General features: G+C 40.9%; 1 protein-coding gene across 1 annotated transcript; it reads left to right on the forward strand.

Moving 5' to 3' along the window:
- Positions 1–3,258: 3,258 nt before the first annotated feature.
- On the forward strand, positions 3,259–11,710 carry tnr5 (Tumor necrosis factor receptor superfamily member 5; the record flags this gene model as incomplete). The annotated part of the gene is given in 6 exon segments (NM_001165184.1): positions 3,259–3,485; positions 8,978–9,067; positions 9,412–9,537; positions 9,786–9,944; positions 10,149–10,233; positions 11,575–11,710. Coding segments are annotated over 6 exon segments (645 nt in total), but the record flags the coding sequence as incomplete, so codon positions are not given.
- Positions 11,711–12,825: the final 1,115 nt, after the last annotated feature.

The following is a 12,825-nucleotide window of genomic DNA, read 5'->3' on the forward strand; positions in this document are numbered from 1 at the left end:
ATCACTGCTCTAGAGGAGATCTGCATGGAGGAATGGGCCAAAATAGCAGCAACAGTGTGTGAAAACCTTGTGAAGACTTACAGAAAATGTTTGACCTGTGTCATTGCCAACAAAGGGTATATAACAAAGTATTGCGATAAACTTTTGTTATTGACCAAATACTTATTTTCCACCATAATTTGCAAATAAATTCATAAAAAATCATACAATGTGATTTTCTGGATTTTGTCTCTCTCATTTTGTCTGTCATGGTTGAAGTGTACCTATGATGAAAATTACAGGCCTCTCTCATCTTTTTAAGTGGGAGAACTTGCACAATTGGTGGCTGACTAAATACTTTTTTACCACACTGTATCTGTCGCCAGACCCACTGGCTCCAGGTCATCTATAAGTCTATGCTAGGTAAAGCTCCGCCTTATCTCAGCTCACTGGTCACGATAACAACACCCACCCGTTGCACGCACTCCAGCAGGTATATCTCACTGGTCATCCCCAAAGCCAACACCTGCGTTGGCCTCCTTTCCTTCCAGTTCCCTGTTGCCAGTGACTGGAGTGAATTGCAAAAATCGCTGTAGCTGGAGAATTATATTTCCCTCACTAACTTTAAACATCAGCTAACTGAGCAGCTAACCGATCGCTGCAGCTGTACATAGTCCATCTGGAAATAGCCCACACAATCTACCCAATGTACCGACTCATCCCCATAATGTTTTTATGCTCTTTTTTTGCTCTTTTGCACACCCGTATCACTACTTGCACATCATCATCTGCTCATCTATCACTCCAGTGTTAATCTGCTAAATTGTAAGTACTTCGCTACTATGGCCTATTTATTGCCTTACGTCCTCACACCATTTGCACACACTGTATATAGACTTTATTTTTTTCCTATTGTGTTATTGACTGTACGCTTGTTTATTCAATGTGTAACTTTGTGTTCTTGTTTGTGTCGCACTGCTTTATTTTATCTTGGCCAGGTCGCAGTTGTAAATGAGAACTTGTTCCGAACTAGCTTAAAACTGGTTAAATAAAGGTGAAATAAAAATTAAATAAAAGCCTGTTTTGGCTTTGTCATTATTGGGTATTGTGTGTCGATAGATGAGGGGATAAAATGATTTAATCCATTTTAGAATAAGGCTGTATCATAAAATGTGGAAAAGGGACGGGGTCTGAATACTTCCCGAATGCACCGTATAGCTGATGCTATGTATTGGCCAGAGTCTGAAGCCACCGGCCGCCATATTGGTGGTACTCCTCAGAAGAAGCAGTCTTCCATAGGAATTAATGGCATTTTACATTAAAATGTTTCAAGAACGAAATTACTTGTATTTTAGTATTTCTTTGTTGAAGTGGGGTCAGTAATATTAGTACTAAAAAAATATTTCCTTTAAGAAATAGGTTATAATTTTTTTGTTTAGTTCACACAATATATTGTCTAAGTATGCAATAAGGTGTCTGTAATAGAATATAGGCTACTTGTCAAAAATGTCTATAGCTTCCAAAATCTTTACCAAAATGGCTGTGTGGTGGCTCAATTCAGCACACCGTCAGTCATCCTGGGTTTATACACATCATTGGTGTGTATATCGTTTTTCAACCGTGGTAATGTGTTCATTTTGTGTTCCACTTCTAAACATTCAGCGCTCTATTGCATGTGGTAGAGCAGAGTACAGAACAGGTATTGAATGCTGTCCTATGTGTTCACCAGGTAAGGACCAGCTCTGTATACTATATGGATTATTATGAAGAAAATACATTTCAATACCAATCAATCCATGACACTGACCTTTATCCCACAGGAAACCGGGTACATAAACACTGTACAGAATTTACAAGTACTTCCTGTGTCCCCTGTACCTACTCCACAATTTCTGTCCACTACATGATAAATGTGATCTAGACTACATTTATAAATGTTGGAGGCTGGCACATTTGTTTTGTGGTGTCCAGATGAAAAAATAGGACCATGACCTTGATAGATGGCCTGAAACCCTAAAATGTAACAAACAGATGATCCCACAACATCTCCATGGCCCTTTTTTGAAAGGGTAGACCTGATGTTTGTGACCCTGACTCGCTTGATTTGCGAGCTATCGCCACATGATTGTCTCTCAAAAATATGCTTTTTGGTAAGTATAGGTTAAGTATATGGTTAAGGTTAGGTTTAAAATCATTTTTCAAAAATAAATTGTAGAAATATGCTAGGTTTAGCAATAATTCAGCCTGGTCTCATACACTAGATGTAACATAGTAAACGTAAATCCAGGACACTCAGTCAGTATATGCTATGTTGCATATGGTTACATAAGATAGATGGTTACTTAAGACCAAAGGTTGCGAGTTCAAATCTCATCACAAACAACTTTAGTATTCTCAAGTACTTTTTTAGTAGCTATTTTCCAACTACTTAACTTAGTTAGCTAACTCTTCCCTAACCCTTTAACCCTTTAACCTAACTCCTAAACTTAACCTTACCCCTAGCTAACCTTAGCCACCTAGCTAGAATTCATAACATGTCAAACATTTAGCAAATTCTTAACACAGTGGTGGTAGTGGAGAATTGGATATACTCTAACTTTGCCCAACATTTCCCAAACGGCCTGCCCAGCAAAGAAAACGCATGCTGTGTGAAAAATCCTGTTTTCCCATATTTTTTTTAATAAAGTTTGCATATATATTTTTCAGATTTTCACTTACATTCATTTTGTTTTCACTCAATCTGATTGGGTGGGCCTGACTCCCCAGTGGGTGGGCCTGTGTCCACCCAAGCACACTCATGCCTACGCTCCTGACGCAAACTGTGCATGATTACTGAATTGGCCATCATAAATAGCCTGGAGCGGCAGGTAGCGTCCTTCCTTGCTCCTGGCCTGCCCTGCCTCTTCCACCAATCCATTGGTTTCTTATGGACGGAAAAGAGCAGAAGCTCTGAACTGTCCGATCAGGTCCATTGTTTACTGAGGTAGCCTAGTGGTTAAAGCGTTGAGCCAGTAACCAAAATGTTGCTGGATCAAATCCCTGAGCTGACAAGGTAAAAAAATCTGCCATTCTGCCCCTGGGCAAGGCAGTTAACACACTGTTCCTAGGTCGTCATTGTAAAATAAGAATGAGTTCTTAACTGACTTGCCAAGTTAAATAAAAATTAACTAACCACGAAGTTGGACCAAACTTTTTCAATACCATTGTTGCTTGTTCTAGATATCACAAGTTGAAACGTCTTTCCTACCCTACCGGCTACGGATGACATTTTTCCGTTGAGCGGCTTCGTGCCAAAACCAGTTGAGAGCGGTGCGCTTTTGCTGCCCGCAGAGGATATTCAACTGAAACTACAGCACTTATTAATTTAACGTTACACTTATTTGTTTTTAAAGTATCTGTAACGTTTAACCTATCGTCAATGTAGAGAGCGTAGACATTTTTTCTTCAGCAAGTGAAAATGTTACTAACGTTACGTAGACTTCCGTCTGAACAGTATTTCCTCCTTGGTAAGTTAACGAACTGTATCTAGCTAAATCCTTAACTACGTCCGAAGTCCTTAGCTACTGTCCTAATGAGAATCAAATAATGTTAGTCCAACTATCAAGATGGTGATTCTAGCTACCCTCAATATGTAAATCAGCAAACTTTAGCTATCTACTAGAGTAACGTTATTAGCAAAGTCAGCATGTGAAAATGTAATGCCTTCAATCTGAACAGTATTTCCTCCTTGGTAAATTAGCGAACTGTATCTAGCTAGCCGGCTATTTTAGCTAAAGTTACTGACCTAATGAAAATCAAGTAATGTTAGTCCAACTATCAAATTGGTGATTCTAGCTACCCCCCAAAATGGGATCAGCAAACGTTAGCTAGCTACTACAGTATTAGTGAAGTCAGCAAGTGAAAATGGTATGCCTTCCGTCTGAACAGTATCCTCCTTTGTAAGTTTGCTAGATACAGTTGGTTCTCAGCTAATGTCCCAATTAAAATCAAATCGTGTTAGTCCAAATATCAAATTGGTGATTCTAGCTACCCCCCAAATGGGATCAGCAAGCTACTGTACTACAGTATTAGCTACTAACTTCGCAACCATGTGCGTGCGTGCGTGCATGTTGCCAAATATGTTGAATGCAAAGATGATGCTTTCATCGGTGTTGAATCCTTACTTGCCTAGCAGCATCAAGTTAAACCCTAAAAATGGTCGGCATGTATAGCTACCACAATATTTTTTACATTATCTAAACTAGATTGATTAGATTAAAATAAGGTTAGGGTGGAGACTTGGAAGTCGTGCGCACATTCAGAAGTTTCAAGCTGATAATGACAGAGCCATAAAATTACTACCAAAATCCCAAATGTTGATTAAGTTGCATTTTTATGACAGCCTTGTATTCAGAGTTACTCGGAAATTAGTCTAGCGTACTCACCTGACGTTTCGGACCCGAAATAGATAACGGAGCTTCCAACTACACAAGTGACCGAGGTAAAAATCAGTTTCAGGTTGGATATTCGACTAATATTCGCCTGTAGTTTTCCTTATGTCCACCAACAGCAGTTAGGGACCGTCAACATAGTGACAAATCTAATTTGTCATATTTCAATTACTCCTAAAATGTTAACTGGTTCTAGCTAACCCAATGGTATAGACACACATTGCACACACCTTCTTTTTTTTGGTCGATTTACATCTCACACTATTTAAAATGATTGATTTAAATGTTAGAATTTCAATAGCTCTTTGGTCATGTGACCTACTGACTTCAAACAAGGTTCAGAATGTACACTCAGTGGCCCTACACATCACACACTCTTTAGTTTGCCAATTTTCATCTCACATTAATTTTCAATGTTTCTAATTTCAATAGCTCCTTGGTCATGAACCTCAAACTAGGTTCAGAATGTCCTCTGACTACCCTTCTATATTGCACACCCTTTAGTTTGTCAATTTTCATCTCACGCAATTTTACATTAATTTAATGTTTTTCAATGTTTCTAATTTCCGTAGCTCCTTGGTCATGTGACCTACTGACTTCAAACAAGGTTCTGAATGTACACTCAGTGGGCCTACACATTACAAACCCTTTAGTTTGTCCATTTTCATCTCACACGATTTTACATTTAATTTGCCTTCTCTGCTCCCCTGAAGGACAGTCACTCACTCACCTATTCACTTGGGTTTTCTCCCTGGGGCCTTCCTGACCTCCAGGCAGGCCCCCATTGACCTGGTGACCTCTGACTCCTGGCCTCTAGGCCTATACTCCCTGCCTGCCTGCCTGCCCTCTCCCTGGGCCTGAGAGTGTATAGCTTACTCCCTGGAACTACAGACCTCCAGGCCTCCACACCTACTCTCCCTACCCAGTCAACACCCCTCTCCCTTAGAGTATAGCTTACTCCCTGGAATTACTAAGACGTCTATAGTCCCGCTGTCAGGAACCACGTGCTTGGACTTGGAGTGGCTCCCGCCTTGATGGAGGCCTCCTTGTGCATCTGGTAACCTGAAACAACCTCTGTGCACCTGGTGACCCACCTGCTTTTATCCGCTCAGAGACTAAGTCCCCAACCCAACTTCCTCAGCCTCAGTGCTGCCCCCAGCCACGCCCGGTGGTATCATCAGAGACTTTTCTGTTTTAAAAACTGCACTTCAGTTGCCGCTACTAACTTTCTGCAGACTTTAACTGCTTTTTGAAACCCAATCGACATCAAGTGCCAGCGCAATCCAAATACCCCTTGCAGTATCTAGCGGCACCATCAACTGGGTGTGGGAAGAAGCAACAGAAAATAATCATCCCCTTTCAATCATTTGCTTGCCCAGTCAGTCCTCTGGGACAGAAGCATAGGAACCACCTTTACCAGCGCTTCATCGATATTCCTCACTTTGACATGAGGGGTCACAGTCACCCCACGGGTGATTTGAGTGCGACCGCGACAGGTGGGTACGCTCCTTTGAATTTCATCAAGTTGACATTCAGTGATCCGTGCCCAGTGGGAACCTAGGCTTCTTCTGTCCGTTTTATGGTTCCGCAGCAAATCAATGGACGTGGATGGTACTATCCACATAAGATCTAGGACTCCCTCCCCAGACAGCAGGAGCGGCAGGGTAGCCTAGTGGTTAGAGCGTTGGACCAGGTCACATGTAACCAGAAGGTAACCAGAAGGTTGCAAGTTCAAACCCCTGAGCTGACAAGGTACAAATCTGTCGTTCTGCCCCTGAACAGGCAAGTTAACCCACTTAACCTAGGCCGTCATTGAAAATAAGAATTTGTTCTTAACTGACTTGCCTAATTTAAATAAAGGTAAAATACATTTTTTTTTTTAAAGACAAGCTGGAGATGCCTCTCCCCACTTCGTAGGGCATGAGCCAGATCCATGCAATGCCCTATCACTGTGAGGCCAATGGGTTTAGTCTCCGCCTCAAGTCTAGTGAGCGTAGAGGAGACCTCCCCACCTACAATGTGTGGGGCCGGCAAGCGCCGTAGCTGGTGAGATCCACGAGAAGGGCCTGACGCACGTCCAGAGTTGCCGCCGCCAACCACCGGATTCAACCCCCCACCGGTCCGCCTTCGGCCCACCAACGGACACCACCTCGACGAACCCCCGCATGCAGCCGCTTGCGAGACCACACACGAGACACCGCGAGATGGGCCGCACAACAAACTTACAATCGTGGTGAGAGGAGGGCGATGGAGCGACTGCTCCCCTAGACTCGAGCCCAGCCCAACTGACCCAGCCCTTAGAGCCAATCCTTGTCCCGAAGTTACAGATCTTTTTTGCCAACTTCCCTTACCTACATTGTTCTAACATGCCAGAGTCTGTTCACCTTGGAGACCTGCTGCGGATATGGGTACGGCCCGGTGTGAGATTTATAACCTCTCCCCCGGATTTTCAAGGGCCAGGGAGAGCTCACCAGACGCTGCCAAAACCACAACGCTTTCCAGGGCTTGGGCCCCTCTCGGTGCAAACCCATTCCAGGGTGCTCTGCCCTCCACTTAGAAAAGAGAACTCTCCCCGGGGCTCCCGCCAGCTTCTCCGGGATTGATCCTGTTACCACACTGGATGCCTCGCGGCGCCTGTCTCCGCCAGTCCGTGTGCCACACCCTGATCTGGTTCACCTGTCCTTGTGATTGTCTTTGGGTCTCGCCTTGTGCATTTATAATGTGGACATTCTGAAAGTAGTTTTGAGGTCAGTAGATCACACGACCAAGGAGCCATTGAAATTCACAAAGTTAGAAAAAATTATGTAAAATCGTGTGAGATGAAAATGGACAAACTAAAGGGTGTGCAATATAGAAGGGTAGTCAGTGGACATTTTGAAGTTAGTACTTTGTTTATGCTTCCAAACTAATTCAACTCGGAATACAAAATGCTGCTCACATTTCCATATTTTTATTAGCTTTGGAAAGCGAATTAATGTCCAAATTGTGAAAATAAGACCTGTGCAATGTTGTGCACAATTTTAACCAACATCATGACACTTATTAGGAGTCTGTGGCTCAAGTGGTTTGAAAGCTATTGAGGTTGGAAAGTGTGAATATCTGTCGAATATCCAACTTGAAACTGGCTTTACCTCGGTCACAAGTGTAGGTCGCTCTTTTCAGGTCAAACTTGGCAAGTGTAGATGCAGATTTGAATTTTAGTGTAAATACTCTCTTGACTCGACGTCTAGATCGATGTTGTCCAGTAGATTTCCATGTATTAGTTGGGTAAAGTTAGTTATAAATGGCGTTTTAATTATACCTTCCTGACGGTTTGTGCTATTGTCAAGGGCGTGGCATGACTATGAATACGTTTAGGAACAGTGACTGTCCAAACACTAAGATACAAATGACTAATTCGGATGTGCTTTAGAGTCAGAAAGCTGTCATTTTCCGACATGGCTACGCTAGTTACCATAGTAATGACAGGCGTGTGTGCGCCATAGAAATAAGAACGGATAGAAAGGGCGTTTCCATTCAAGTCAATGATGGAATAATGGGTGGAATGGCAGCCATCTTGCAAAGAAATAAATGCCATTGCATGAGTCACATCAGTTAGCATTATTTTAATTAACGCTCTACATTACCATGGCAATCCAGCATCAGTTGATAAAACATTCCACAATGTTATGAAAATTATTCCATCACAATACCAGGAAGCCATCGCAAGTGTACCCATGAGTTTACCAGTCAATTGCCAGGGTTAGAGCTTCAAAGTCTGTTCTATTCATTCTTATTTCTATGGTGTGCGTAGTGGTTTAGGCTGATTGGTGGTGGTGCTCCTGCTTCCCATCACTCAGAAGTTATGTAACAACCTAAGGTGATGACAACAATGTGTCGCCATGGAAGTTTCACAGTTGCTTTGAATGTTCAAAATCATAGTGTAAAAACACTTTTAAAGCCTCAAAGGATAATCCAACTTTCAAAATTGTCCTTTTTGGCCAAAACTAGCTAGGTACCTGTTTAGCTATCTTGCACATTCACACTTTTTTAAAAAGCTTTATTTAACAAGGCAAGTCAGTTAAGAACAAATTCTTACACCGGCCAAACCCAGATAACGCTGGGCCAATTGTGCGCCGCCCTATGGGACTCCCAATCACAGCCGGTTGTGATACAGCCTGGATTCGAACCAGGGTGTCTGTAGTGACGCCTCTACCACTGAGATGCAGTGCCTTAGACCGCTGCGCCACTTGGGAGCCCAATTTTGAAGATAATTAGCTACCACATGTTCTTGTCAAACTGTCAGAGTAGCTAGCAAGATATGACAAGATATGCGAAAATTTGTCTAAAAACAACTTGAAATAAATCAGATTTGAACATTCAGACACAAGTCACAGATTTGTATCTGACTTGAAATGTGTCCTGAAATATCTGATACCATGTGCTTTTTGGCTGTTTAGACTGCAGGATGAAGAACAGATTATAATTGGATATGCCAAAAAAATTGTATTTGAGTCACTTCAAACTGCCAATGTGACCATGGCTTAACAGACTGCCACTTAGCCTGTATATATTTTATGTCGTTTCAGGTTTTCATTTTGTGCTTGTATTTGGAAAGGATTGTGGTCCAGCAGAATACAAAACTAATGATGGTCAGTGCTGCCCAATGTGTAATAAAGGTAATGTAAATGAATGCTTCATCTTTAAAAACGATTTTGTTTACAATTGCACACAACGGGTAGGAGAAATACGTTAACAGTAAACAAAGGGGAGGTAGCCTACAATCTCACAATACAGTATTTCAGTCTCATGCTGTAAATGAGAGGCATGTTTCATGGAACACTGCTCTCTGCATCTTTGTGTTTACATTTTTTATGACCCCCCCCCCCATGACATCATAGGGTGTCGTTTTCTTAGGACTCGTTCTTATCTTTTTCACTACATACTGGTAAAGTGGAAAACTGACCTTTTTAAATAAAATATGTAACGTCTCAATAAGTTAAGTTGTATTTTCTATGATTAGGCTTGGTGGTCCGGAGAGATTGTACATTGGAGTCCAGCACATCTTGTATACCCTGTATCAGAGGGACCTTCATGAACGAGGCCAATGGTCTAACCAAGTGCTTTCCCTGCAGTCCCTGTGACCCAGGTACATTTACATTTCTTCTAAACCTTCCCATATTTCCTTTTAGCAGTACACATCATACCCTTTTCACTGCTGAGCTGAGTTGTGTGGCACTGGTTTGGTTCTGCATCCACCAACTGGAAAGTACAATGTAAAAAAGATGATATCTGAGTCAGTGTCTTACGCTTCAGGTCACCACATTAGTGTGAAAAGGGTATTATGTGCCTTCTCATAAGTAGTCCTCTGACTGAAATTAATCTGATATTTTCCAGGACAGGGCCTGTTCACTCAGACAGAGTGCAAACCAACAAGTAACACAGTCTGCGACGTTCTAGATGGATACTACTGTAGAAGCTACTCATCCAACTCTGAGTGTAGCCTTGCAGTAGAACATACACACTGTTCACCGGGACAGAGTACTAAATCACCTGGTAAGTATGAAGTAGAGGCTAAATATCGTACAGGACATTATAATTCTAATAACTGAACATAACGTGGGCTCTAGATAGATGGTGGTGTTTTTTCCCTCTGGTTTCTTTTTGTAGTGAAGTCATACCTCAGGTGATTTTTGACTTCTCCAGCACCACAATCGTTAACTTTTGAACATGATAACATTGTTTATTCTCACCATATAGGTACAAAGACAACAGATACCGTGTGTGAGGAGTGTCAGCATGGCTTTTACTCACAACATGGTGTGAACTGCACTGCTTGGACTGAGTAGGTCATCGTTTGTGTACTAGAGTTTCTTGAATTGCTTTAGGTTTTCTTTTTTTAAATTGGGACATTGATGATATTACATTTCAGAAAGCAGGATGCTTTGATAGCATCCTATAAATTAAGTTCTGGCAACCAGATTTGGGTTGACAGTATAATTACAGGCTGGCTTCAGGGTAAAAACATTTGAATTAATTCACTTTTTGACAGCACCCCTTTTGATTTAAATGAAACCTTCCATACATATTCACACATTGTAGAAGTGCTCAGAAAGTGGCTTTTTTTAAAACCTGAATGCCAAAACATTCAAGAGATTAAAGGTGTTGACCTATTTTGTATACCCCACACGTCTGCTCCCGCTCTCCCTCTTTGGTTCTCAAGGGCGCCAGGCTGCCCTTCATTATTCATTACGCACACCTGTCACCATCATTACGCGCAGCAGCTCTCATTGGACTCACCTGGACTCCTTCCCTTTGTTGATTTCCCCATCTATAACTGTCTGCTTCCCCGTTTGTTCCCTGTGTCAGCATTAATGTCGTTATGTGTTCTTGTCCGTTGATAATTAAATGTTCTCTCCCTGTACCTGCTTCTCATCTCTACCAGTTTTGATCCTTACAACCATACCATGAGACATCCATGTCTTCATCACTGGAAAAGATAAATGGTTGAGATTTATATAATTTAAAAAGCTTACTAACAGGTGTTTCAAACTATTTTATAATTTTTGGGGAAAAACGAGGCACAGTAGGTATCAAAACGTTATTTTCAAGAAATGATTAAATAGTTGAACAACCCTGTTTTTAAGCTTTAAAATTATATCAAACACAAGCGTTTATCTTTTCCAGTGATGAAGACATGGATGTCTCATGGGATGGTGGGGTTTGCAAAATAGGTCAAATTTGAGCACCTTTTCCAGTGATGAAGACATGGATGTCTCATGTTATGGTGGGGTTTGCAAAATGGGTCAAATTTGAGCACCTTTCCCAGTGATGAAGACATGGATGTCTCATGGTATGGTGGGGTTTGCAAAATGGGTCAAATTTGAGCACCTTTCCCAGTGATGAAGACATGGATGTCTCATGGTATGGTGGGGTTTGCAAAATGGGTCAAATTTGAGCACCTTCATCTCCTGAATGTTTTGGCATTAAGGTCCAAAAGGTAACTTTATAATGTCTTATTCTATAGGCAAATATGTACGGAAAGTTTTAATTGAATTAAATGGAATGCTGTCAAAAAGTGATGAATTCAAATGGATTCACCATTAACCCATATAAAACCTGACGTTACAATATGCTGTAGTTGACCTGTCTAGTTAAATAAGTGTTTGTGTTGCTTACTCTGCAGTTGTGCAGCAATGGGACGCGTGAAGACTGAAGATGGACATTCTAGACAAGATGTTATTTGTAACAAAGTGCCACCAAGGATCCATACCACTCTAATAGATCCAATATTATTATTAGGCCTAACAGTTGCTGCACTGTTTGGTTTCTACCTGGCAAGAGGTTAGTCCTTTGTTTATTTAACTTTATTTCTCTATTTAATGAGTCACTTCTTTAAAGGCATGTCATTGTCATGTAACTTGCTATTCTAATACATAAACATGCAACTCATGGTGAGTTGTCTTTTACCCCAACTAATCTGATTACTCGTGTTGTGTTTTCAGCTAAACGTAAGAGAGGTCAGTCGATATTTATTTTACATTAATACCTTCCTCACCATGTTAACTAATTTGTTTTGCCTCTATTTATCTGACTATTTCTACTGAACTTTCAGAGCTGCATGAATTCTATGAGGTAAGTCATTCTATTTAAACTTTTCTATTTGTTTAAAATATTTTGAAATCCAAATCCTAGTAATTCAAAGTTTTAATACAAACAAACCCTCTTATAACATTGTTATGAAATCAAATCCATTGTCAAAGTTAGTTTTTCCTGAAAAATGATTTGTAGTTAGTGAAAAATGCTGTTAATTTTATGGATAAAGAATCCAATGTTGTCATTTAGTCCGTTTTAGTTGCTATAGCGATCCTAACTTGTGTAATACCTCATAGGTTCCTGTGCAAGAAACGGGACATCAACAAGTAACTACCAGTAACTCCCTGTATGTCATCCATTTGGATTCAATATTTCAGACTATCATAGTAATAACTGAGTAAACATATTACTTTATACTAGGGCTGGGACGATACCAGTATTATGACAATGAAACAAAACACAAAGCTGATTTAACTTCTTTAGGAAAACAGCCCTAATGTTGGAAACAAACACCATTATGTCATGCAGTCACATGTATATATTTTCCAAGCTTTAACAGACATTATTTTACATACAGAAGGTTTTTAAAGTACCAAAGAGTTTGGCCTGCTTCGTGTGTTAATTGTTTCCCATTGGAAAGATACTGCAATACTGCTATCGTCCCGGCCCTACTTTATACTATTACTAACTAAATGATTGACTTGTTTGCTTGTTGTTTTCCAGAGTGGAAACAGCAGAGAATGTGCCTGGTAATGTTGTAACTGATTGACAGTCAGCATCCACTAAACTCAGATGAAGTGCCATGAATGCATGCGGATACCCAGAAGGCTGTAAGACATGA

The sequence above is a fragment of the Oncorhynchus mykiss genome, chromosome 9 (assembly GCF_057628025.1).
Source record: "Oncorhynchus mykiss isolate SJ-2025 chromosome 9, ASM5762802v1, whole genome shotgun sequence".
Classification (NCBI taxonomy): domain Eukaryota; kingdom Metazoa; phylum Chordata; class Actinopteri; order Salmoniformes; family Salmonidae; genus Oncorhynchus; species Oncorhynchus mykiss.